Below are 27,474 nucleotides of genomic sequence, written 5' to 3' on the forward strand. Positions count from 1 at the left end.
TTTCATTTGAATTGGTGTCAGAAAGACAAAAGGTTACATAACTCTGTGGTCAGATGACTAGCCGCAACTAAAACTTCTCCAGCAAACTGAAAGCTCTAGAATCAGAAGCCAGAGGAGCCATGGAGATGCAGAAGATCACCAATGAGGGGGAAACAAACGAGGAAGGTGAAGGAGCAAGTGAAGCGATGCTGGAGGTCAAAACTGAAGGTACACACCATTTTCAATTAATCAACTAACAATTAAAAGTCACGCACACATGGTGTCCATCATGCTCGTGTTCCTGTTTTCTGTATAAAAAAAAGTTGAAGAAAACCGTTATAAAAGGGCAGAAATTCTGTATTTGAGTTTAGTTCAACATGCATTTTGGATTTAAAGCAATTTCCAGTTGGTTTATGTCTGTTAAATTGAGTCTACCTTTATTTTTGTCTGGCTTTAGAGGAAGCAGAACCTGACCACTACAGCAGACTACAAAGTCCATTTGAGGATGTCTATTCCGAGGCTCTTTGCAGTGGCGATCCCCTTAAAACAAACGCAGGTAAACTTTATAATAAAATATCTGGGTCCTATTTTGAAGCTGCTACATCCAAAGGCAACATGTTTCAGCGTGCCTTAAAGCCAACCTGTATGACTTACTAAAGGAATAATGGTTCTTTAAGGGTCTTCAATGACACATGTTATTTTAAAATATCCCCATGATGATTTTCACATTCTATATTTTATTATTTATTATTATTACTGGGCAAACACCAATGTGTTTTTATTATTGTGGTCTGTTTGTTACATGAAAAGCTGTAGTTGCCTATATAATAATGACTTGAGTGTGTCTCTGAACACAGATTCAAATTAAAAGAAAAGAAAAAAGCAGAAGCAAAGTTTGAAGCTTAAAACCACAGCAGACATTTAGTGGAACAAAGTTTGATTATGATCAACGAATAGATTTTTGTTACAGAAACAATGTTGGTTATATTTCACTCCTAATATGGCTTAGTATAAGCTTTTTAAGAATGTGAGACGAGTTGGCTATTGTTCAAATCCAACTTATTTTCTTTTAACGTAAATAGTGCTTAATAAAGGTTTGATGACATGTTAAGGTCATTTATCTGTGTTAGATCATCTAGAAGTGGTGATATCAAGGAGAGTTTTACATATTTTTACAGTTTACTTGCAGCGGAATACCAAAACTGAAATGAATAGTAAGTATTTTCATTGACGATTGATCCGCTCACATTTATTTTCAAAGTGTTTAATTGTAATATATATAGATTATATAAAAGTAGCTTAAAATGCCACCCACTTTTCTAAACAAACGCCCATAAGCCATAAGTTTAGCATGACCGAAGAGGAAAAACCCTTTGAGGAATAGAAACCAATGACTTTCTACAATGACTCTAAGGCTTGAATAGGAAATGTGTTTCAATTATTTTTTTGTCAATGCTCAGGTAATGCCTATTCATCAATTATCATTGTCCCATTAATATATTATTTTCAAAAGTATTTATTATTTATTAAAGTATGATGGTAATTTACCTCTATTTTGACTGTAATGTGGACAGAGTGAATATGAAATACTTACAAGTAGATATTTGTGAAAATAATGATATAAATAAACATCTAATTTTATGCACAGACTAATGCAATTTAAGTTTTTCCACCCTTACAAACATTACACACACACATGAACATGCACCAACAGAACCACATACAGGATAGGAGAGGTGTCAAAGGGGCAGCCATGCAGTGCTAGCGCTAGAGAGCAGTTGGGGATTTGGTGCCTTGCTCAAGGGCACCTGGGCCCAGGCGGTGAACTGGCACCTCTCCAGCAACCAGTCCACACTCCATATTCATTTGGTCCTATCGTGACGTGAACCGGCAACCCTTTGGTTCCCAGGCACTGACACCCAATTTAGAGTAAATTCCTATTTTTATGTTGATTGAAATCAAACTATTCATCATCCAATAAGGGAGGATATCTCTGTAAGGCAAACCAATTCGTTACTACTTACACAACTCTAGACACAAGTCTGTCTATTGAGTTTTGTTAGATAACACCAACTAAACTTCAACATTCACCTATTGAGATCGAATCCTGTAGCAAAAGCAATAAAGCCATTTACTGAAGCCCTCAAACGCAAATACGTATTTGTTGTTGTCATTTTCATTTTATCCACAATAAGCTAGAGTGCACCGCTAGTGGCCTGTTTGGTCTCCCCATTAGAATCTGCATTTTAATATCACATTTCCAATCTGTATCAGTCATACTATGTTCTGTCTGAACTGTGCTCCACACATCTGAGAAACAGTGCTATCTTTTGTTTAGGTACAAAATGTCTCAAGGAAGAACAGTAACTCTCTCACACACAAAGAGAGATGAAGTCAAAGTTTTGGAAACTGAAGGACAAGTGGAGAACTGTGCTTCATGAATAATTTAGCAACCACTGAATGTCCTGTTGCTATGGCTACTACTAGATAAGGGAGGAGGTGTCTTAAAGCTTGACTGTGAGTCAGCAAAACAGACAGACGGAGCAGGACAACAAGCTTCATCAAGAATCCCAGGACACTTTTCTCCATGTATATCAAGTTTTGCAGCATTTATGGTCAGGATAAAAAAGATGGAGCCGGTGAAAACTTGTCACCTGAGTCCAATTTATCTGTCGAACTGCACGACGAAAAAGGTAGGCCAGAGCCTTCAAGCTGTTTTGTGTTGTGTGCGTAGTCTGAAATATCTCTCCAACATCCTGCTGATTTCTACCTCCACAGGGAAACAGACAAAAGGAAATGCACGTCTGTACCGTGCTGGGTGTTTGTTCCTCACCATAATCTGCCTGGTCCTGCTGCTGGTCGTTATCATACTCAGTATGAAACGTGAGTAACTGCAGCAATGGATCATGTCAGCATTGTAAAAACAAACAACTACTGCAACTGGATCATTTCTGTAACTACAAAGCAGATTATAAAAGGATTTATGGTTTCACTGGCAAAGTCAGAATTAAAATAATAATACAGTATATGTCAGGATCACTTTGCCATGGTTCCTTTTTTGCTCATAGAAAACAAAATGGATTATAAAGTGTATCCGATCTAACCACTGCAGCCTGTGGGCATCATTCCTTTCCCTTAAAACTCCTCCCACTGTGCTCTGCTTTCCAGTCCAAACTGGCTCCACAATCTGTCCAGGGAGGAATGAAGCAGTAGAGAGGCGTCCTTCTGATTCAACATGCAGCCACGAGGAGTGCCAGGCTCTCTTTCCCAAGATGCAACCCAAACGTGAGTGTGTGCCAAGTAGACAAACACAAAGTAGAAAACCGTGCACAAACCAGGGAAGCCTTTTCAACAACCAAAAACCAATTAGATGAGTGAAGGTGCAACTACGCCCACTGCTTTCATGTCTGAATCATAATTATATTACCTTTGTGCAAAAATGAGGGGTCAGTAGTCAACGACATAAGTATACAACAGTCATTCAAAATACGTTACGTAAATCCTAACCACCAGAGGCCTTTAAGTGTACAATCATAAATGTGCACAAACAAAAATCGGTCTGATGTGTCCAATCGTATGTGAGTTTATTGGCGTTCAGACAGGTGCACACAAAACCAACACATGACCCCTTCAGGCTCTAGACTGACGGTAATAGTGATGGCTTCTAAATCCCCATATTCCTGGAGGCAGTTCTGCTTTCACAGTTGCCCAAATAGTTTTTGAAACAGGCCTCAGAGGAAGTTGGTGCTAGTTTTTAAAGAGCTTAGAATGTTTAATTGAAGTAAAACCAAGAATTACCTGACTTTATCAGCTTTATTGTTTCCTTTCATACAAATATAATTTCAGATTGTCATGTGATAACAAAGACAAACACACATACATGTATAGGTATATGCATGCACACACTGAATGTGTTTGAATAAAAACATAGAGAAAAAATGATAAAGGAAGATGAGCTGATCAGATTTTGGCCACTTTGTGATGTCACAATGTTTTTGGGGGTTGTGGAACCATTAGCCAATAACCAACCAAGGTTTCACCCGTCCACCTTATCACCTGAATCTCCTCCTGGAGCACCATTGTGTTTTTTGTAACCAAACACTTTTCACAGGGGGTCGTGGCCAGCAGCAGCAGCTCATTAGCATTTAAAGCTACACACACAGAATCAGCACTGAAGAGAGGGCTGAAACAGAGGGGTTTATGGCATGCTACAATGCATGAACTGTTTGGTATTTAGAACCAAATACTTCCGAGACATGTTTTGTACTTATCTGAGACCCATAATACATTGTTGAAAAAGAGTATAATAGGGGACCTCTAAGTCTACATGAGCTTTTGTTCTTATTTGTTGGAGAAGGTACTGCACTGATGGCTCTCTCCCTACAGTTTCAGACTGTAAGCAGTGTGCTAATGGCTGGCTACGTTTTGGCCAGTCGTGTTTCTACCTGTCCAGCTTCAGGCTGAGCTGGGATGAGAGCCAGAGGAACTGCAGCTCCAGAGGAGGATCTCTGGCTGTTGTTACCAGCAGGAAACTTCAGGTGGGTCTTATGTCACTTCCTCACCTGACCATGAGGTGTAAACAGGAAGTTCATCTTTCGAATCATCAGTGGTGCTTTCTCTTGTAGAATTTTCTGACTAAAGAGGGGCAAATGAGTTACTGGATCGGGCTGAGACACAGAGGAGACAAGTGGACCTGGGTCAACGACAATGTGCTGACTGAGAGGTGATGAATAATTAAGGAATCCACTGATCATCTCATCACATCTTTTCGTAGTCTCTGGAAATTTTTGTTTTGTACACACTTGTATTTTGCTCTTTCAGAACAAAACACTCAGTGGCCACTTTATTACGTACATCCGTAGGATCCAGTGCCATCCAATACAACAGCACTGCCTTAAATTCTGAAGTTAGGCTATATTAAGGCTGCATTTTTTAATTTTATTATATATATATAGTGTATTGTTGTGGTCACAGTTTACCAGAGGTGGGAGAAGTACTTGAGCAGTGTTGTGCCAGTTCACAGCTTTTCTGAACTAGTTCAAGTTCAGTTCATACATGCTCAAAGTGAACAGTTCACGTTCAAAGTTCACAATTTTAATTCTGAACTAGTTCAAAGTTCAGTTCATTTCACTTTTTTCGTGAGATATTCAAATAAATACTTTTTTTCACACTACGAGCTAGAAATCACTATACGTTCTTTGAAACTGTTCATTGTAGACATTTGCTCATAACACTGCTATTGTGGGTTTCTTAACAGGTGCTGAAACTTGTAGCAATACAGACAAGATAGACCAGTTCTATACTTAGTGCAATGAAATCTACTAGCATTCAATTAAATAAAGAATATATAATATGAAATATGAATATATTATTTGATATATATGATATTATATACCTATGTGTGTGTATGAAATGAGCAAAACTCTTGAATTGCATTCACACTGGATGGATGTTTTAATTCAATGTGCCGTTTCAAATTCGAGAAGGACGTTGTCGATGTCCTAACTTGTTTTTGCTGCGCAGGTGGACACATCTTACACAGGAAGGAAAGATTTTTGCCGTCGGGGTCTTGGTTTGCAAGAGTGTAAAATTGTTTTAAATGTTCGTGAGGAGAATCGGAGTCCGTCTCCGTGCCATCACTTCCACTAGCCATCTTGTTTTTGTTTTTTTTTAAATCGCAGCGCTTTCTCTCACTCTCGTCATTGGTCTCTGTATCTCTCTATCTCTCTCTCTCGAGCCTCCAGCCCTCCGCGCTCTCGGCGTTGCTATGCCTAAGCCGCTCTGCTGCAATTCATCATGGGTAACGTCGTGCGGAAGCCAGTACGTTTCAACTATTCAACTCAACTATTCTCAGCCGGACACTACGTTGCCCGCAATGCATTGCGCATACAGTGCCAAAACTATCTCTGCGTTGATACATGATTTAAGCGGCACCTACAGGAGGGAGGAACTTTCTCTCTCGTTGCGTTTCAAAAGAGAAAACAGATGTCACTCAGTTTTCAATGGAAAACAAATGCCAACGTTCATTTATAGTGATGTCTGCCGTTCATGACACATAATGTGAACTAATTCACGTTCAAGTTCTTTATTGAAAAATGTGTTGCGTTCAGTTCAACGTTCACGAAAAAATGAGCGTGTTCAATGAACGCGTTCTTTTGAACTCGTTCATGCACAACACTGTACTTGAGTATAAGTAGAAATACCAGAGTGTAGGAATACTCTGTTGATAATGATCCATTTTTGTTTTGCAGTTATTGGGCAGATGGTAAGTCAGCGGGGGATTGTGGGATCCTGACCAGTGATAAACCACCAGAGAATAACTGGGGGAAGGTCTCCTGTGAGGATTACACCTACTTCATCTGCCAGATGTAGCTCTGACTGCTTCTGTCTGTCTTTACGAATTAATGAGAAAAAACCCATTTCCTGTCAACAAGCAGCAAATAGTCCATAACATTTCAAATCATGTCTTTTTCAATCAACACTTCAAATGAGTTATAACCAGCAAAGATAGATTGTAGTATTATAGTTTTATATTCAACGCTTGAAAAGAGATAGTCAGTTTATTTTATATATAACTTTTTGTAGCATTGTCTTGCCTCTACTCTATGATTTAATGATCTGCTGTTTTTTTCAAACAAAAGCCATTAACTTTGTTTCAACAAGGTTTTATTATCATATAAAAATGCAACTACATCATAACTTGAATGTCTATGTTTCACTTTATTTTAGCTTAGCATATACTGTGTTACTGCTACATATGTTTTATATTGCTAAAAAAATAACACACTCTTTTCTATAGCATAATACTGCAGGTGCAAGTATGGACACATTTACACGTATTTCATATGTTCAAGACATGGAGATGAAGGTCAGGAGAACGCTCTTCAGGTTCAGGCAGAATACTTTTCTAAACATATTTAATGTCCTGGTCCTGGTCGGAATCTTCCTGCTCCATCTCCAAACCCAAAGTGCTGTGGCGAATCATCTGCCATCCTGTCAGAGACTTCCTGTTGTTTAACCCTCCTCTGTTTTTAGGTCTGAGCTTGGGGGTCCCTGAGATGGACCCCTTCATCGTGTCCGTCTTTTCCAGTCCCTCCTTTTCCTTCTCCTCCTCTTTGGAGAAAGCTTTGACGTACCGCCGCATCTTTTGCAACATTGGGTCGTTTCTGTCCTCAACCCTGTGAACATGGTAGATGGAAAAACTGGTTACAGTCACTTCAAAGGAAATACTTTAACCATGTTAACAATTCAGTCTTAATATTTCACCTCCCTTAAGTCAGAGGACTAAGAACAGACAACTCATCAGAGGTGGAAGAAGAACTCAGATCTTATACTTAGTAAAAGTATTAAGTACCACAGGGTAGGAATACTCTGTTACAAGTAAAAGTCCTGCAAACAAAATGTTACTCAAGTAAAAGTACAAAAGTATTGGCATCAAAATACTTAAAGTACCAAAAGTAAAAGTACTCATTATGCAAATTAAGTGTTGATTATATATTTCATATCATTAAACAAAAGGAACAAAATAAATGTAGTGGAGTAAAAATACACGATTTCCCTCTGAATTGTAGTGTAGAAGTACAAAGTAGCATAAAATGAAAATACTGAAGTTAAGTACAAGTATCTCAAAATTGTACTTAAGTACATTACTTGAGAAAACGTACTTAGTTATTTCCCGCCTCTTTAACTGAAGAACGAACGGTTAACATGAAGCAGCAGAAGACATCCTAATTTACGATCTTTAGTATGGGTAAAACTCAACACATAGCTATGCAGCTGATAGCGTGCTTCGTTGATCATTATCTTATGTTGTCAGACTTGAAAATGCTCCTCCAGAACCACCTAAGACCTGCCAGGCTGAGGGCCCCTTTACTCTTGCATGCCTTTAGGTAACCTATATGATACAACATGTTCAAAGCTGCTGTAGTCTTCATGTCGGTGGAGTGTTGGGATAATAATAGAACTACAAGAGTGAGAGTTGTGCCTCTTACTCACAGCATAACATGACAGCATTAAAGGTGACCTATTTTGTGGTCAGCAGACAAACTTCTCCCTGTGTGATTAGTTTGAGCCGAAATAGTAAGCCAAGAAAAGATTTCCTGCTGATGTCATGTTACTGAAAATATCCACATGCAATATATTAGTTTTTTAAATGATGGTTATTGGAAGAGAATTTTGTAAATGTCAAAAACTGGCAACATCTTTTATAAAAAGTGTTTACTTGTTATGTGAATGAAGTGAACTTCAATCCTTTGTTTATGTGTTTGAAACATAAAGCCTTTTTTTTTTAATGCTTCTTATAAAATCCAATGTCTAACATGGACTGATTATTTTCATACAACAGTTCAAATCTATCTCACATGAGACATTTCTGTAAGTGTTTTTGACTTTACTCTTTGGATGGTTTGAAGAGGGCGGGACTATTTCTGGAAATGCAAGTTTTTCCGCGCAGCAATCAGGTAATTGTCAGGCAAATCTGATCAAACCAGACCCACACATTCCTGACTTCTGAGACGTTTACAGATTTTTTTTTCATTTGGTGTTTTTAGCTGTTTCACCTGAGATACCAGCACTCCCTCAGACCATAGTTGAGCCCACACACTCCGAGTCGAGGCCACAGGCAGCGGGGCAGCTTCCTTTCCAGCATCAGAGTAGTGGCTACCACCTGTACAACATCGTTAGAGTGTTACACACACAGTATTCACAGGGACGTGATGATGAGATGATTTTATACAATAAGGTTTTTGTCTTGCGTTTGTAGTCCATGCGAGTGTGTGTGTGTTACCTGAGTCCTCCAGAGCTCGTCTCTCTCCTGTGCCACCCTCCAGTGTGTGTCACTCATCATGGCTATCAACAGATTTAGCAGAAGGATGTAGGAAACGACAGAGAAGGTGCAGTGCAGGACGTGGACGATCGGGGGGGTGGTGATGGTGTGGTCTACAGGCAGATCTATGAGGCCCACGCTGAGCTCAAACTGGGAGAAGAGGGTGATGGGGAAGGATCGATATGAAGGGATGGAGTCAGGCTCCTGCGTCATATACACCATCCACAGGGCTGAGAAGAAACATGTAAAAAGTATGTGAGTCTACATCATCTAATATCGAGCATTTCTTATCTTACAAGCTTCGTGAGGGTTAAATAATTGTTTGTGCATGTCGCCCAGAATATACTCACAGCTGGAAAAACCAATGAGCACTATGAAACTCAGCCACATAAACTTTGTCAGGTCTCCAAATATAATCTAGGGGGAAATGAGACACATGGTAGGTCAGTCTGCAAACACAAATAGGTAAACCTCAAGATCGAAACAACAAATGAACACATCTGCTTCAAAAACATTTCAGTACAGCTGTGTGTATGTGTGTGTAACAAACTACTACACAACATGACTCATGAGCTACCATAGCATACACCACTGTTTCTGAGCCGTACCTTCTGTATCATGATGACATAAGGGCCGAGCATTTCAAAACCTCGGGCGAAGAACATGACGTTGCTCCAGCCGAGAACCAAACACACCGACATCACCACATCCTCTCCCTGCACCTCGCAGGCTCTGAACACACACAGCAGCACCACCAGGCAGGCGTAGCTGATACTGGTTGAAAAACAACAGAGAGGTTAAAGGGTATTTCAGATCAGTATGCTTTATTTTTTGCAAATACGTGTTTTCTACTCACAGGATAACATGGAAGGGGCCTCCCAGTGCTGTCTGGCCAAAATAGCGCTTTGCTCCTACTCTCAGTATATCAGGGATCTGTTGGAAGAGGGAACACAGGAGGATGTGGCAGTGCAATATATACATATATACAGTATGTAAGAAGATAAAACATGTTTCATAACTTCACCTCCAGCACTAGGATGACAAAAGCTCCCATGAGGCTGATTATCTCGCCTGCCAGCCGCACATTGTCCTCATGCGTCACATAACTCTCCTGAGTGAGGAAACATATATGTATTAATATTAAAAGCACATTTTTGTTCAGACTATGAGTCACATGCACGTGCAAAGTTTGACATTTACACAGGTTAGTATGAACAGCATAGAAATGTGTATATATAGGTCTAACTATTAACTAGGTCTAACTTAAGTATACATATACTTAATTACAACTGAAAGTATGACCAGTAAAATGTTTTGAATTAAGATTTGTATGTAAATATATTTGTTGTTGAAGTTGAAATTAATGTATTATAAATATTCCAGCAATGTTTATGGTCCTGTATATATGATAAGATATCATAATTGTATGTGGTCACACTGATATATCACATTTATGAATTTACACACATGGAGTGTTTTCTGGACCCGGATAGTTTTGTCCATCTCTGAATCAGAGTAGTTCTCCGGAGCGTCCTTTAGAGGGCGATATGCACAACACAGTGTGAAGGTCCCGATGTACAGGAGATACAGTAACAGCAGCAGCCTGAACCCAGAAAAAAAAAAAAAAACATTGTTAAACAAGACTGGACATGTGTACATTTCAGCTATTTGACTTCAGACATCAAACTTTACCTGAAGTAATGTTTTCCATATAGGTTCCACTTCAGACTAACCAGCTGCCTCACAGGTGTCACCTCCAGTATTCTTCTTGCCTGGAGAGCAACATTTTTTTACATTTCTTCTCATAAATTTATTTGTTGTCTTTGTTTTGAACCAAACCCTGCATCTTGTGTTTTACCTCTCTCTGGTGGCTGCCCACAATGAGCTCCAGGACTGACATGTTGTCGGCCCATGAATCGATCTCCGACAGGTCATACAGGTTAGAGGTCAGAGGGCCTAGACTCCACTGGACTACCCGTCTTTTATTAACCAGGTGCTGAAACGCCTGAGAGAAACAGAACAAAGTAAAGCAGTGAGAATAGATTTAGAGAAAAAAATGTGTTTTTTTGCCATGTAGCCTACCTCCCTCAGGCTTTACTCACCACAGTGTTTCCCTCTCTGGCAGCCAGTTTAAAAGGTGTAAGGCCTCTGTAGTTGGGCACCATGTCAAGTGGCAGTAACTGGTCCAGCTCTGCATCGCGTGCCATTATCAGTTCAATGGCCTGGCACGAAATTGTCTTGTTGGGCTGCAGAACCAAAATGTGAAGCACTGTGTTACCTAGACAAAATACAGAAAATGTATATGGACAAGAAGAGATAGCAGAAGGAGATTAATATCAAAATATAAGACAGAGGTAAAAAAAAAAAAAGAAAAAGGCTGTGGTTTTCTCTAACACTCGGACAAGAGGAAGTATTTCATACCACGGTAATCCTGGACCCTGGTGCTGGCCCCTGCATCGATTAACATTGAGATGATGTCCTCATTTCCAGCACAGGCAGCAAATGACAGGATGTGCTCACCTGTTGATCATACATATTCAAAAACACTTTATGTTGTGTGTCACTTGACATAAACACATACATTTCTGCCTACATATTCATTATGAGAAATATTGGGCTCAAAAGGCTTGCTGATTTACCATAGTATATGAGTCCTCCTATCCTTTTCCTGAAGTACAGACCAGTGACTCGAGGTGTAGCCACATCACCCCCACGAGTGATTAGATGATGAACCAGATTGATGTTCTGATTCACCACAGCGATGTGGAGAGGAGTAACACCTGAGACAGAGAGCAGTGTGGATTAGTCCAGTGTAAATGTACTGGCATTCATTTCAACTATTGTGTAAGTGAAGCTCACAAATGTGCAATTAATAACAGTCTAGTGCCACTAGAAAGCGCACTCTTCAGCGTGGTCTACTGAGTTCACGACAAAACACTGTAGTTGCCAGTTTGATGAATAACCTGCATATTTTATGGACAGTGTTTGCCTAGATTTCCAGTTAGCCAGCTAGTTTACCGATCAAAAGAAAAATGGCCGCCTTGGTAAGGATTTCGGCCATTTAACCATACGAGCAAAAGCAGATCCGCTATTCACCTTGGTCTTGTTTAATGTGTTGTTACTTCTGTTCAGTCAGACTGTTCAATATAAACCATTTTTTAGGTTTTTCAAACTGGCAACTACTTGGTCGCTGACGACAGAGATACCACGTGATACAAAAGTCGTCATACTATTGGCTCAGAAGACTTGTTAGCACTTATTCTGCACCTTGTAAACACTTAGCTGGGGTTATTATATTTGTTAATAAAACACAAAATCTTACTTTAATACAACCTTTCACGAAAGTTAATAAACTAAAGTAAATATGTCAAATCAAGGTAGTGGAGTGACAAGTAAAGTATTAATGTAAAAAAATGTAGTGGAGTAGAAGTATAAAGTAGCATAAAACAGCAATACATTACTTTCAAATTGTACCTAATTAAATTAGTTTTACTTAGTTACTTTCCATCCCTGTCTGTGTTGTCCTTGTTGCTGCATGGCTCTCCAAACAAGTGTGTAACAACAAATCATGTCCTACTCTTTCAAAGTGGACGATGAGGCTGTCAAGTGTTTACTATTTTAAAATGATGCTCATGTTTATTGGTTAGATAGACTCTTTTACATGTATAAATATTCATACCAAATATTTTTCTACAAAAGCTCTTGTTATTATCGAAAATAAATCAACAAAATATCCATATTTGAAGTGGTGTCATTTAAATGATCTCCAAATATATGTTAGGCACCTATGAGGTGTGTTTGTGCTGTTTCTGTGTGTGTGAACCTTGGAAAAGCTCCGAGGTCATGGGCTCGTTTATGAGTTCAGGCGCTCCGTCCATCAGAGCCACGGCAGCTTCCAGGTTATCACTCATCACAGCAACATGGAGTGCTGTCTCACCAAGAGCTCCTGATTTGAGAAGATTACAATTTCACATATTACAACTGCTGCTTCACTGCCCTGAATTTCACAGCTCACAGCAAAGGGCCTTACCTCTCTCAAAAATGTTGGTGGATGCACAACTCAGGAGTTTCCTGATGCATCCAACACTGTTCTTTTTAGCCGCATAGAAGAGAGGAATTTCATTTATGCTACAGAAGGACAAGATAAACAACACATATAATATATTTAAACAAGTTGGCTTGACACCTGCATATAACAATTTTTTGTTGGAAGATGTGGGAAGTTATCTTATATGAATCTCTTACCATTTGGTGTGGAGCATAAATGTCTCATCCAACATCTCGTTCCATCCTTTCTTGTTTTGAAGGCGAAACCTCAGCTGGTTCCACCAATGGTTGAGCTCGCTCGGAGCAGATCTGGCCAGAGACGGAGACATTAACACCTGATGTTCGACTGGAGGAAAAGAAGGAAAGGTGAGTTGAAAACAAAAATCATTATGAAATATAGTGTAGTATCATATTATATGTATCATTGAGTCCTTGGAAATGTATTATTGTATTCAGTTATACTGTTTTGAAAATAAAAAACAATCAAACGACTAAAAGGAAGAATATGTCTCAGTCTTACCCTTAAACAATAGAAATGCTGCTCCTCAAAAGTTATTAATTCTCAGTCATAACACCCTGTCAAAGTTCGACACAACAACTATAAAATGTCCCTGAGTAGAAGTGAAGTCCATTTGGCATCACTATCATCATTATATATGACCCCAGCCATGGGGGCGGAGGCTGTGAAGGGCCTGAGAATGAATCGGTGTATAGGGAGGGTGAGTGAACAGGGGACAGGTAAGACAGAGAGAGTGTGTCAATAATGAGCAGGTAGACTTTCACCACAGGTCGGGAATCCCACAGTGAAAGTTATGCTTTAAGGTTTAACTCACCGTTTGACCAGGAAATCCTTTATCGTGGCTGGTCTGAAATAAATGGCTATATTCCTTCACCTTAAAAGCCCAGTGACATGGTCCAGTCCCTACTTCTAGTAAATATCTCTGTGATCACCAAGCCTGTCTGCATTCCACCAACTACCACCAAAACCTGCATGACCGCTATGAAAATTCAGCAAAGTCCTGACAGTCAACACATTCTGGTCATTGTTTCAAGTGAACCATTAAAAGGAACCTGTTTGGAAATCGCAAGCTTGTATGTTTGAACCCGGGTTTGTCATTTAAACCTGATATTAATGCTGAAACGCCAAGTCGCATCATTTCTGTTCTATTAGTTGGCAGATTTCTCCCGGGGAAACTGGGATTTTTTGGTGGATTAAATCTGAACATGATGTGTGATTTTCCAACACACGTACATCTTGTTTGAAAAGGCCTAACAAACTAGTTTCATTCACAATGATTTAACATGTTGACCACCATTGATGTGTCAACAGTAATGATCACAAACATGGTAATTGCCACATTACAAAGACCATAATGATCATTTGAAGGTAAGAAAACACCATGTCATTTTTCTTCTGAAGGTGGAAAACAAAGCTAATGGTGCATTGTATTTTTTTGTGAAATAATCATCCTTTATTCTAAAAGTTATAACCCGACTGAACCCACATCACAGATTTAGTTTCCACAAACGTAAAGTAAACTGCTGAATCAGTCCACTTTGTACAACATCTCTGGTTGTCTGGTATGTAGTGTTGCAGGTGTTTTGCTGCAGCATTAATAGGTCATGACTAACAGGCTGGTCAGCCAAAGGATAAACAGGCTTTAGGGAGACTCTATAGGAGGCCCTGCTAATGGTTGCCGATGTGGCTGTCATTTAGTGTTGTGGAGTTAATAGCTGTTTACCAGACGGGGAGCACCGTCTTTAAGCAGTGTCATAAAGACCAGTGGTCTCCACTCTGTTAATGTCTTTATAAAGAAACAATAACAACATAAAAACATGATTTTGTGGTTTGTGTCTCTACTGTTTCTGGACATACGTACAAGCATTTTTTTCACAACACTTTGTTGATTTGAGTCCCAGCAAACAACAGTTGACAGATGCGCTTACTTAGAGTGACTGAACACAATTATCATGTTATGAATACAATAAGAATACGTTATATAAACGATAATCATTTATTTAACACATTCTTTTATCTTTTAACTCCAAAATTTGACTTTACCTATACACTTTCAGTGTGTTAGTATTTCTCAGTTGATCCTCTTGATACAATTATATTCTGTGACGCAATACAATCTTAAAAGGCAATTTCTTTCCCGATAGCACTTAAATATAAAATGGAATATTCCCTGTCTTGTGAGTAACTGTTATATTTATCAGTGGTGAATAAAGTATTCAGTTCCTTCACATGAGCACAAAAATGTACAAGTGTAAAAGGAATATTTCCACTCTATCATTGAGACTACACTGCAGTCTGATACAGGAAGATAAAACACTGGCCGGCCACATTAGACTGGCAGAATAATGTGTAAGCAACTTGCTATCAGTCCAGATCTGCTGTGATATCAGCAACAGCGGGACATGGGGGAAATGGGGGGAATGGGTGTCTGTTCTAAGACTGCTGCTGATCCAAGCAGATCCCAAACTCAGATTTTACCCAAATCTGCTGATCTGTGCAACCTGAAGCACCCGAAGTTCACTGTTTACCTTTGTGAAGGTGATATCAGTGTATAAGGGTGAAAATACTGTCATTTATTTTGTAGCTGCATTAAAGCTGAAAGTGGTGTAAAAGTTAATATGCTTCTCCGTAGACATAATAAGGTGTCATGGATGGATGTATCAGCTGTATAATATGACCTGGCACAAAAGTATTTACATTTTATTTCCAGGTTAAACCGTTTATTAAACATTACATTAGGTTTATGAACCATTGTGCTTTTAATTGTGTGTTTAAGCACCAACCCATCAGGCAAAGCAAGATAAACAAGAAAATGCTAATTTGCACATTTTTCATGGTGAAAATGTGATGTGTGCTGACCCTGGTCAATTAAGACTTATTTTGGGATTATTTTTTTTTTTGGAACAGCCTGGCACAACTCTTGTCCAGAGAGAAAATATATCATCTACTGGATTGCTGGATGGATTTATTTTATCCTTTGTACAGACATTCATGGTCACTAAATGAAGTGAACTTATTTTGCTGCAACTCTAGTTTTTTTGTTTTGAGTGAAATGTCTCTATAGCTGTTGGATGGATAACTTGGAGGGATCACTTCACTTTTTACACAGTGCCATCATCAGGTCATATTTTAGTTTACGACTAAATATCTTAAAAAACGAACTACATTTTTATAAGTCTCAGTTTTACATTGTGTCTAGTATTTAAAACCAGATGATAGCATGTTTCCTTTCCGAGAACCAGCACCTTATCGTGGTGGAGAGGTTTGTGTGCCCCGATGAACCTGGGGGCTGTGTTGTCTGGAACCTTGTGTTCCTGGTAGGGTCTCCCATGGCAAATTGGTCTCAGGTAAGGGGCCAGACTAAGATTGGTTCAAAAAGACTCCATGAATAACACAATTGGAAGCGAGGATACCCGGCCCGGAGGAAGCCTGGGGTCCCCTTCTGGAGCCAGGCCCAGAAGGAGGACTCGTCAGCGAGCGTCTGGTGGCCGGGCTTGCCACGGAGACCGGCCGGGCACAGCCCGAAAAAGCAACGTGGGCAACACCTCCGCTTCTCCGTCCCGTGGGCCCACCACCTACGGGAAACAACGATGGGGTCGGGTGCGCTGCCAGAAGGGTGGCAGTGAAAGCAGAGGGGACCAGACTCAGGCGACAGAAGTTGGCTTTGGGGACGTGGAATGTCACCTCTCTGGGGGGGAAGGAGCCGGAGCTTGTGCGGGAGGTGGAGCGTTACCAATTGGATCTGGTGGGGCTCACCTCTACGCACAGCGTCGGCTCTGGAACCTTACCTCTGGATAAGGGTTGGACTCTATTCTTCTCTAGAGTTGCCCAAGGTGTGAGGCGCCGAGCGGGTGTGGGGATACTCACAAGCCCCCGGTTGAGTGCCGCTTTGTTGGAGTTTACCCCAGTGGACGAGAGGGTTGCCTCCCTACGCCTGCAGGTCATGGGGGGGAAAACTCTGACTGTTGTGTGTGCTTATGCACCAAACAGCAGTTCAGAGTATTCGGCCTTCTTGGAGACCCTGAAAGAAGTCCTGTATGGGGCTCCTGAAGGGGACTCCTTAGTCTTGCTGGGAGACTTCAACGCACACGTGGGCAATGATGGAGACACTTGGAGGGGCGTGATTGGGAGGAACGGCCCCCCTGATCTGAACCGGAGTGGTGGTTTGCTACTGGACTTCTGTGCTAGTCATGGATTGGCCATTACAAACACCATGTTCGAACATAAGGATGCTCATAAGTGTACGTGGTACCAGAGCACCCTAGGCAGAAGGTCCATGATCGATTTTGTTATCGTATCATCGGACCTGAGGCCGCATGTTTTGGACACTCGGGTGAAGAGAGGGGCGGAGTTGTCAACTGATCACCATCTGGTGGTGAGTTGGGTCGAGTGGCGGGGGAAGCCTCTGGACAGACCTGGTAAGCCCAAACGTGTAGTGCGGGTGAACTGGGAACGTCTGGAGGAGTCCCATGTCCAGGAGGCCTTCAACTCACACCTCCGGCGGAGCTTTTCCGGCATCCCTGTGGAGGCTGGGGACATTGAACCAGAGTGGGCGGTGTTCAAAGCCTCTATTGCCGAAGCTGCGGCAGGGAGCTGTGGTCTCAAGGTCTTAGGTGCCTCAAGGGGCGGTAACCCTCGAACCTCGTGGTGGACACTGGTGGTCAGGGAAGCCGTCCGACTGAAGAAGAAGGCCTTCCGGGATATCTTATCCCTGGGTACTCCTGACGCAGTTGCAAGGTATCGACAGGCCCGAAGGGCAGCAGCCTCAGCCGTGGCCGAGGCAAAGCAGCTGGTGTGGGAGAAGTTCGGAGAAGCCATGGAGAAGGACTTTCGGTCGGCACCAAAGTTGTTCTGGAAAACCGTCCCGACACCTCAGGAGGGGGAAGCAGGGTACCGTTCAAGCTGTGTACAGTAAGGATGGGGCGCTGTTGACCTCAACTGATAGTGTGTTAGGGCGGTGGAAGGAACACTTTGAGGAACTCCTGAATCCGACAACTCCGCACTCTATGTTAGAGGCGGAGCTGGAGTATGAAGGGGGATCAATTCCAATCTCACGGGGGGAAGTCACTGAGGTAGTTAAACAGCTCCACAGTGGCAAAGCCCCGGGGGTGGATGAGATCCACCCAGAAATGCTGAAGGCTCTGGGTGTTGAGGGACTGTCATGGTTGACACGTCTCATCAACATTGCGTGGAAGTCAGAAACAGTACCGAAGGAGTGGCAGACCGGGGTGGTGGTTCCTCTCTTTAAAAAGGGGGATCAGAGGGTGTGTCCAATTACAGAGGCATCACATTACTCAGCCTCCCCGGGAAAATTTACTCTAAGGTGCTGGAAAGGAGGGTCCGGCCGATTGTCGAACCTCAGATTGAAGAGGAACAATGCGGTTTTCGTCCTGGTCGTGGAACGATGGACCAGCTTTTCACTCTCGCAAGGATCCTGGAGGGGGCCTGGGAGTACGCTCATCCGGTCTACATGTGCTTTGTGGATTTGGAGAAGGCGTATGACCGGGTTCCCAGGGAGATACTGTGGGAGGTGCTGTGGGAGTATGGGGTGAGGGGGTCTCTGCTCAGGGCCATCCAATCTCTGTACTCTCAAAGCGAGAGCTGTGTCCGGGTCCTCGGCAGCACGTCGGACCGATTTCCGGTGAGGGATGGCCTCCGCCAGGGCTGCGCTTTGTCACCAATGTGTCACCTGTTTGTGATATTCATGGACAGGATTTCGAGGCGTAGTCGTGGGGGAGGGGGTTTGCAGTTCGGTGAGCTAAGGATTGCACCACTGCTTTTTGCAGATGATGTGGTCCTAATGGCTTCATCGGTCTGTGACCTTCAGCACTCACTGGATCGGTTCGCGGCCGAGTGTGAAGCGGCTGGGATGAGGATCAGCACCTCCAAATCTGAGGCCATGGTTCTCAGCAGGAAACCGATGGATTGTCCACTCCAGGTAGGGAATGAAGCCTTACCCCAAGTGAAGGAGTTCAAGTATCTCGGGGTCTTGTTCTCGAGTGAGGGAACAATGGAGCGTGAGATGGGCCGGAGAATCGGAGCAGCGGGAGCGGTACTGCAGTCGCTTTACCGCACTGTTGTGACGAAAAGAGAGCTGAGCCAGAAGGCAAAGCTCTGTGTCTACCGGGCCATCTTCGTTCCTACCCTCACCTATGGTCATGAAGGATGGGTCATGACCGAAAGAACGACGGTCGCGGATACAAGCGGCCGAAATGGGATTTCTCCGCAGGGTGGCTGGCATCTCCCTTAGGGATAAGGTGAGAAGTTCAGTCATCCGGGAGGGACTCGGAGTAGAACCGCTGCTCCTTCGCGTTGAAAGGAGCCAGTTGAGGTGGTTCGGGCACCTAGTGAGGATGCCACCTGGGCGCCTCCCTAGGGAGGTGTTCCAGGCACGTCCAGCTTGGAAGAGAACGAGGGGTAGACCTAGGACCAGGCGGAGGGATTATATCTCTTCGCTGGCCTGGGAGCGCCTTGGAATCCCCCAGTCAGAGCTGGTTGATGTGGCCAGGGAAAGAGAAGTTTGAGGCTCTCTGCTGGAGCTGTTACCTCCGCGACCCTGACGGAAAAGCGGGAGAAGATCGATGGATGGATGATAGCATGTTAGCTTAACTAAGATAGTGAACATAATGAATTTGCTAAACAAAAGCAGGGTTAGCATGGTTATTGTTTGCTGGTGTTAGCATACCAACATTAGCATTTACTTCAAAACACCCTACAGTTTCACAGAGGCGCGAGCATAGCTCTTCTTCCTGTTCTTCTTCAGTATAAACAAAATATTTCTTACATTTTATCTCTTTCAATGTATGTCCCTACGTGCTGATGGTAGCTTAGGCTAAACTCTTACTAAAATACTACTTTTAAATGAATAAAAAACTCGAGTAGCTGGTTAAACACTTGCGGTTAATTAGCACACAAAATAAAACAAATAGCAACATATTAAATAAAATCATATCATTTATTTTACAAATTTGCACAATATTGGAATAGTGGTGAACAAGTAAACACTGCTAATATTGTGTGTAGCCTGACACACTTGTCTCAAACACACACACACACACACACACACACACACACACACGCACACACACACACACACACACACACACACACACACACACACACACACACACAGCATGATGTACAGCATAAACCTGATGTACAGATTAACACAGCCTCATTTACAGCACAGACAGACGAGTACATACTTACAAAGCATTTCGCCTCCTTCCTTCAAGTGTAAATCAGATCCGATTTTGTCCGTCTTTCCCATTTCACACATTCACAACGCTTCACTGACTCAGTGTCTTTACTCTAGCAATCAAACATAAAACAGTGTGAAATGTACACATAAAGGTGGGTGCTGCATGGTTTTGTCTTCATCGCAGATGGACGTTTGTGTTTGCAGCTGAGGTGAAGATTGTAGTTTTACAGTACATGAGCTCTGTTGTCGCCGAGAGACAAAAGAATGAGAGTAAGTTGTACAAACTGGATATGTCTTTTAGAATGGGAAAAAAACATGGCTTAAAGTTCTTAAAAGCTTTTTTTGTTTCATTTTTGTTTTTATAATTTTATGGCAGTGATTCATATCTAACCTCAGGAACGAAGGTCTGATTTAGACCAGTGGTTTATAGCTTTTTGTCAGAACAACTAAACAAACTCTACATTTTTCTGAAAGCTAATAGTAATACCTTATAGGGCAAACCATAGGCTGCTAGGTAGTATACTGTTATGTTTTGTTGCTAACAGTTTTTAGCATTTGGCGATTAAGGAGAAGGAAAGTGATACAACTTTACAAATAACACAAAAAATATTAGAAAAAGGCTTTGATTGTCTTTACGCAATTCTTTGTGTGGAGAGATCTCCATAAGTATGTTAAGATGTTATTCTTTCGTATTCAATCAGAGTGGGAGAGACAGTATTTAAAGAGAAGGTGAGAGGTAGGACTGCAGATGGGTGAGGAGAGAAGAAGGCAGACAACAATAAAGTGAATTCTAGTGAAAAACATTGAGGAATTTTAAAAGTCCTCCTCAGAAACTCCCTAACCCCACTTTGACCTGGACTGCAGCTCCCATAGTGCATCTCTCTTCTGTCATTTGTCGTGAGTGACTGGCAGAAAGTCCAATCCTCTTTTTCACAACTTCTGGTTGTGGTGTTGGTTGTAGTGTAGAAGAATACACAGTGGCACTTGATGCTTTTCCTTACAAACAAAAGCTGATTCTCTTTTTTGTTTTGCCCGAAGATGTGCTCAATCAAAATGAATGAAACCAGACACAACAAGCAGAGGATTGTGAAAAGCGCAGAAATCCACGGCACAGGTTGTACTGTCGGTGCGTGTCACACCTCCACCTGGCCCTGCGACAGATATGCTTTGAGCTGCTGGGCTGCATTGAAGATCTTCCTCTGGTGTCCCAGCAGGTTCACCCCCAGATTCTGGATGTCTCTGCAGGAGAGAGCAGAAGAACCGGGGAGTTTAGTTCAACACTTGTTGTTAGCTCCACCTGATATTTAAAGGTTAGTACTGTTGGGTTGCATGTCTTTCAAGTCCATAAAATCACGTGTTAGCTCAGGCGTTTATCGATGCTCATACTGACTTGTGTGACATATTTTCTTAAGTACTTTGGCTTATCTTAATGTTTTCCTCTACTACTCAACTTTCATAAGTGCCAGATGCAGAGGTTCACTTACTTACTTAATTAAGCTCCAGAGAACAGCCTCAGCACTCTCTGGTAATTTGTCTATTTATGTTTAATTATTCCATTTTCAGCACTACCTCTCTAATCGCATTCACCAGGGAGGACCTTTAAAGCCTTTAACCATTCAAATTGTTTAAACTCCAACAAGTGTTACTAATGAAGTGTGCTTTAAAACATTTTTAGAATTGTAGGACAGATTCAAACAGTGATAAGAAACCATTTCTTGGTTCAGACATTCAAGATTTAAGCACTGCCATACAATATTTTACTAAAACAAAAAGCTAGAAGACAATGAATCTAAAACTTTTGATATGTAGTTGAAAATGGTGGGTAGTAACATAATACCTACATAATATTCATTAAGACATAAACACACACCAGCCTCTTCTTTAACTAATGTCCAAGGTATAACCATCTTTACTCACTCTATGCTGAGCCTGCTGACTCTGTCTAATGTGTCGAGGTTTGCCTGATCAAACTCGTCCTGATATCTCTCCATCTTCAGCACAAGCAGCCAATCACTGACTGTCGACACTGAGGTTAGGTCTGTGGGGGTGGGGCTGAGCAGCGGCTGAGAGCAGCTTCTGAAAAAAGGGGGAAATGTCAAAATCCAGAGTATGAGACTCATGCAAATATAGCAGGTGGTTTGTCACCTGCTGCCTCTGATGTGTTTTGCTCAAGTGTTTGCCAGAAGCTGGTGTCTCACCGAGTTGGCTCCACCTTAAGGGAGGCAGGGTGCCTGATGAGGCGATCCAAGGAGGAGAGGAGTGTGTCGAAGCCTGGCCGGTCCCCTCGTTCAGTCTGCCAGCACTGGAGCATCAGAGAGTGGAGGGCAGAGGGGCAGTTGTGGGGGGGCGGGGAGGCGATACTGGTCTGCTACTGCCTTCATCACCTGCAGAGAGAGAGAGGGAGACGTTACAGATAAGCAGGGCAGATGGAGTTTTTATGTAATTGCCCTTACATGAAAGGTCATAGACCACTGAGGGCTTGGAAAGAGTGACTGAGAGAAGATTATGCAAATTAATGCTGCTTGGCATTTTCTCACCACTTAAATGGGTCTGTTAAATCAAGAGAGGGAGGGTGTGGTAAAGAACATTTAATTAAGAAGCTGTCTACCTTTTTTTGCACTGGTACGTTCTATAAACAAACAAAAAAAAGCCAAATAGCAGAATTAGTCAGTTTTGTTAACATACTTTGCATTTTGATCAATACATAATTACCTTTTTGGGCTTTGAATACTATTCCCTACACCAGATAAAAGCAGTACTGCCATAACATACGAATGGCTTAGGGTTACTATTTTTGCACTGGGAAATTCTTTATTGAATCAAATTGCAACACGATAGCTGTTATTGTAGGCTATACTCTTTTTCATTATATTTTGGGTATCTTAATGCCTTTTTAACAGACTGGGAAAAACATGCAAAAAAGGTTTCGAGCTCGCTGCAAACAGGAGCCAGCTACTCATAGTTGGTGCCACTGGTAGCGCCCTTCGTCTTTTAATGGCATGTTATAACGCTGTAGCAGTTAAACTTGCACTAAGGCGAAGGATTTGAGTGCATTTGCATTACTAATGTATGAGTTCTTCTGCCCAGGCAACCTTCTCCTACATACTCACTTCTTGATTGCTCATGTCCCAGTATGGACGCTCTCCATATGACATCACTTCCCACATGAGTATGCCGAAGCTCCAGGCGTCACTCGCCGAGCTGAACTTGCGATGCTGAAAGGCTTCTGGTGCCGTCCACCTCACAGGAATCTTACTGCCCTGATGGAGGAACAAGCCAGACAGGGAATTAGTGAGCTATGTAGCACTGGAACCGGATACAAAATACTACATTTCCAATACATACCAATGAGGCAGTGTATGTGGGTATGTTGTGGTCCATGCCCCTCATGAGCCGGGACAATCCAAAGTCGGACACTTTACAGACCAGGTTGGAGTTGACCAAGACGTTCCTAGCCGCCAAGTCCCGGTGGACGAAGTTTCTCTCAGAGAGGTAACGCATCCCTGCACCAACTCCTCTCAGCATCCCGATGAGCTGGAGGACGCTGAACTGACCCTCGTTCTCCTGAAAGAGTGAGGAGGGCAGGATGGAGATAGGACACAGGAGAAAATATTTTTTGTGTGCGGTCACTAACAACATACTAAAGATGGAGACAGTGTGCTGTTGTCTCACCCTGAGGAAAGCATCCAGAGGCCCGTTCTCCATGAACTCTGTGATGATCCTCTCTGGAGCCGTGTGAGTGATCACACCCTCCAACTTCAGTACGTTGGGATGATCAAACTGACCCATGACCCCTGCTTCACTGAGGAAAATCCCCTTCTCTCTGTCGGACGCCCCCCAGCGTATAGTTTTCACCGCCACCAGCACTTCTCTGCGACCCATTGGACGGTAGCGACCCCGAGAGACCTCCCCAAACTGGGCTGGAGTGGAGAGGAGTTGGAACGGATATTACACATTGATGTGCCTATCACAAAACTACAGGAAGACGTGGAAGAAAAAGGAGCATCATGTCTACCTGCACCGATCACTTCCTCAATCTTCACATGAGTGGGATCGATCTCACGGGCAAACTCTTTGACAGCCTCACTGGGGTCCTCATAAGTGGATGGGTCCACATAATACTTAACTCCACCTGTAGTGAAAAAACTGTTTTAAGAACGAAGTCTTGTTGACTATACTATTATTTTCCACATTAAATATGCTAATGCTCACCTCTGTTGCTGATATACCTCTGGAGTCTGTCGCTGTACGGACTCTCCCTCCTCTTACTGCAGTGGGAAAAGCAAATAAAAATTGTCATCATTGATTTTGCATGATTAAAAAAATGTATCCTATTGTTTGTCTGATCGTGGGAATGGATCAACAACCTACCTGCGAAACACCACCACAACCACAATCGCAGCCACCACCAGGAGAAAAGCTGCTCCACCCATCACTGACCCGACCAGCAGAGGAAGTCGGTTCTGGATCTGGTGTGAATGTTCCTCTGTGGGAGAGAAAGCAAGAAAACTATCAGCTGTTGATGAATCATTAAGGCAGTGTTTTATAAGTGTTTCAAGAGCTGTATGAAATTAAAAACACTTGTGTTAGTGTAACTGAATGGATGTTTCATGTGTTAGTACTTTAATTAGTACACTTTAAAACCAGACATTTTAATTTAATTTAAAGTGCAATCTGAATATCCTCCCCAACAACAGATAGTCCACATTTAGAAATGTAACTTTACTTGCAATTTTGGTTTTATTTTGAGGTAATCTCCAAGGTTTTTCTTAGAGGCAGTTTTCATAGTTAGTAGATTGCCCTGGTGATATAACGGAGATTTAATTGAACAGACTGAAACTAAGAAAGCTTTCTCACAAATATAAACAGTAGGACCACTTTAATGAACATTGTTGGAAACGAAAGTTAGTATGCATGTTCATTTCGAGGTGGTTACATCGCTGGTTCTTGATCATTGACCTTTTAAACTGAAACACTAATCCCTACTTAGGGTTGCACTAAACACAATGATCTCACTTCTGATTTTGTAGTGAGCGTCTACTTGAGTATTAAACAGATTATTAAATGATATTTCCTACAGTCTCTTTCTCATTCTGTTTATTTAGTTGGTATTAATTATGATCATCGTTAGACTAATAAAGGCACAGTGAGTAGGACTTGTCCATCGCAATTACAAACAAAACATTCAAAAATGACCCCCTTCTTCAGCTAAACAACACTAGCCAAAGAGTTTAGCAATCTTTAATCTTGCGTGCTAATGGGCAAAGTATTTGTGTGCAGCAGGAGAATTTATTTAAGCTTTCTCAGCATCAAACTCAGACGACCCCAATTTCCTTGCCAGCCAAGGCCGAAACAAACCTCTGGGGTAAAGTAAAGGCTATGGAGCGGCAGCTGGAAGCAGAGACAGAGCGAGAAGCAGAAAAACTGCCAAGAAATGTTCCGAACACAGCAAAAGGAAAAGAAAAGAGAAAAATAAAAGGCAGAGGACCGCGTCGCTAGACTACACAGCATCTTAAGTGATGAGTGAAACTATTATTTGGGTTTTGTTCTAGTTTTTTTTTTAATGAACAACCATACGTATTGTGCCTTTACGGCCAGGTCAGTTCTGCCAGCTCAGTTGTGTGGTGAATATATTACATTAAAGCACTAACTGTACTCCATTGGTTTTACAATAAATGAGTGCAGTACCCAGAGGCAGCGTGGTGAAGTAGATGGTGTTGCTGTAGGGCCCGTAGCCCCGTTCATTTCGAGCTCTGATCTGGAAGGCGTAGATGGAGCCGGGGATCAGAGAGCTGACGGTCACCGTGTTGGTCTCACTGTACACACTCGCTGCACTGTCCACATCTGAACCCTGGGGACACAGGAGAGCAACGTTTTATGCTACATCTTTTTTTTGAATGTCTGTTTATGCAGTTGTGCAGCATGTTTGCATGTATGTTTACCTTGTCATAGTATCTGAGCTGGTACTCCAGGATGTCCCCATTAGGCCTGTCCGGCTGAGGCCACGAGAGAGTGATTGAGTCTGGGGCTCGGCTCAGTTGGTGCATTATGGGAACTGTGCTGGGAACTGTGGAAAATAACAGATGTATGAGAATAAAGTTGGCCTGAGAGATGTGATGAATGATCATTAAACCCCATTAACCCACAACAATAAAGCAGCAGTTGTGTTGAAGTGATAGTGACCAGAGGGGGGCAGTGTTACAGAACGTGTCAAGTTTACTTAGTAGAGCATGAAAGTGGAGCAGGATCTCGTTACAGCCATTGTCCCGGCCGGTAAGAGGAGTTAAAGGAAACTTTCCGGCCTTCCTTTCATTTAAATCAATAAACTATGAGTGCAGCCACCATAAAGTTTGAGATCATTTAGGTAAATGGAGACTTTTTAATCAATCATGATAACTTATTAGGACAATCTCATAATGGTGTACTTTCTCGGCACAATGCTCCGTTCTCCTCTCCTCTTCTCACTCATTTACTTTCATCTCTCTTTCTGTCTGTCTTTTTGTCTTCCCATCTCTCATTTCTCCCTTTCTTCCTCCGCAGTGAATATAATGGGATGTGACAGGATATTGTAACCTCGAGCAACCCCCGGCCCAGAGAGGGAGAGAGAGAGAGAGAGAGAGAGAGAGAGAGAGAGAGAGAGAGAGAGAGAGAGAGAGAGAGAGAGAGAAGAGAGAAAGAGGGAGAGAAAGAGACAGAGAGGGAGAGGGAGAGAGAAAGACTTCCAAAACACACACACACACACACACACACACACACACACACACACACACACACACACACACACACACACACACACACACACACACACACACACACACACACACACAGTATCTACACAAACATCAACATCAGATCATCTCTTTTCTTTCATCTCATCTGTTTCATCCTTTTCTGTCCTGTTCTCACCTGACTGGCTCGTAGTGAAATTGATGCTTGTGTATCGAGCTGGAAAAGGACTCAAAGCTGACACCTCATTCATGGCTTGCACCTGTCAATAAGAGGAACACACAGAGTTGACATACAAAGCTTTTTTTTCTATTTACATTTCGAACGTGCTTTAGTGTTTGGAAAACAAAGCCTCACACATGCAGCTGTGTCGGCCAGTAAACAAACCCAGTAAATAGGAAATAACTGCCCATTATGAATAAGAAATAAGCTATGATTTAGTATTGTTTCCACAAGCTAAATAATAAATGTGTATTTGTTGTGTGGAGCTTAAGGAATAATACGGCACAGAGGATATGGCTGCTCTGTGGTTCTGGGAAATGTTTCAATAATCATTGTGTGAAACTCTTTCTGTCCAGGGGCAAGGTCAAAATAATAGATGTTGGTTTCACAAGGACTTTTGAATGGAGCAGAGTCCTTGAAGTATTTCACTTTTCACAGAAAGTTGATGAAGAAATA

At 42.1% G+C, this 27,474-nt stretch overlaps 3 protein-coding genes across 4 annotated transcripts in view; 1 reads left to right on the forward strand and 2 right to left on the reverse strand.

The window, feature by feature from the left end:
* The first annotated feature begins 17 nt into the window (after window positions 1-17).
* si:dkey-26c10.5 (uncharacterized protein LOC563797 homolog) lies at window positions 18-6,678 on the forward strand. 2 transcript variants are annotated; one of them, XM_063879249.1, is made up of 7 exons: window positions 18-207; window positions 437-535; window positions 2,758-2,862; window positions 3,148-3,264; window positions 4,366-4,517; window positions 4,605-4,702; window positions 6,231-6,678. In XM_063879249.1, the coding sequence occupies exons 1-7, from the start codon at window positions 120-122 to the stop codon at window positions 6,349-6,351; spliced, it is 780 nt and encodes a 259-aa protein (XP_063735319.1). In that variant the 5' UTR covers window positions 18-119; the 3' UTR covers window positions 6,352-6,678. The 2 variants fall into 2 exon arrangements, with proteins under 2 accessions (XP_063735319.1, XP_063735320.1); XM_063879250.1 differs by lacking the exons at window positions 18-207; window positions 437-535 and adding an exon at window positions 2,445-2,672.
* On the reverse strand, window positions 6,629-13,704 carry trpv6 (transient receptor potential cation channel, subfamily V, member 6). The gene is made up of 17 exons (XM_063879211.1): window positions 13,371-13,704; window positions 13,049-13,196; window positions 12,834-12,931; window positions 12,627-12,749; window positions 11,443-11,583; window positions 11,225-11,323; window positions 10,906-11,081; window positions 10,662-10,808; window positions 10,496-10,575; window positions 10,271-10,406; window positions 9,828-9,914; window positions 9,660-9,736; window positions 9,412-9,577; window positions 9,154-9,220; window positions 8,765-9,033; window positions 8,538-8,644; window positions 6,629-7,157 (listed from the first exon to the last, which is right to left on the reverse strand). Exons 2-17 carry the CDS (start codon window positions 13,177-13,179, stop codon window positions 6,887-6,889), a joined length of 2,175 nt encoding a protein of 724 aa, XP_063735281.1. The 5' UTR covers window positions 13,180-13,196; window positions 13,371-13,704; the 3' UTR covers window positions 6,629-6,886.
* A 6,101-nt stretch (window positions 13,705-19,805) lies between these two features.
* The window catches only part of ephb6 (eph receptor B6), a 33,942-nt gene continuing 26,273 nt past the window's right edge, over window positions 19,806-27,474 (reverse strand). Inside the window, 13 exon segments of the mRNA XM_063879203.1 lie at window positions 19,806-21,309; window positions 21,988-22,146; window positions 22,269-22,414; window positions 22,416-22,454; window positions 23,181-23,330; window positions 23,416-23,634; window positions 23,743-23,990; window positions 24,086-24,202; window positions 24,283-24,338; window positions 24,442-24,556; window positions 25,759-25,921; window positions 26,013-26,137; window positions 26,977-27,058. Coding sequence (XP_063735273.1) covers window positions 21,204-21,309; window positions 21,988-22,146; window positions 22,269-22,414; window positions 22,416-22,454; window positions 23,181-23,330; window positions 23,416-23,634; window positions 23,743-23,990; window positions 24,086-24,202; window positions 24,283-24,338; window positions 24,442-24,556; window positions 25,759-25,921; window positions 26,013-26,137; window positions 26,977-27,058 — 1,725 coding nt within the window. The 3' untranslated portion in view covers window positions 19,806-21,203.

This window comes from Eleginops maclovinus, chromosome 3 (assembly GCF_036324505.1).
Source record: "Eleginops maclovinus isolate JMC-PN-2008 ecotype Puerto Natales chromosome 3, JC_Emac_rtc_rv5, whole genome shotgun sequence".
NCBI lineage: Eukaryota > Metazoa > Chordata > Actinopteri > Perciformes > Eleginopidae > Eleginops > Eleginops maclovinus.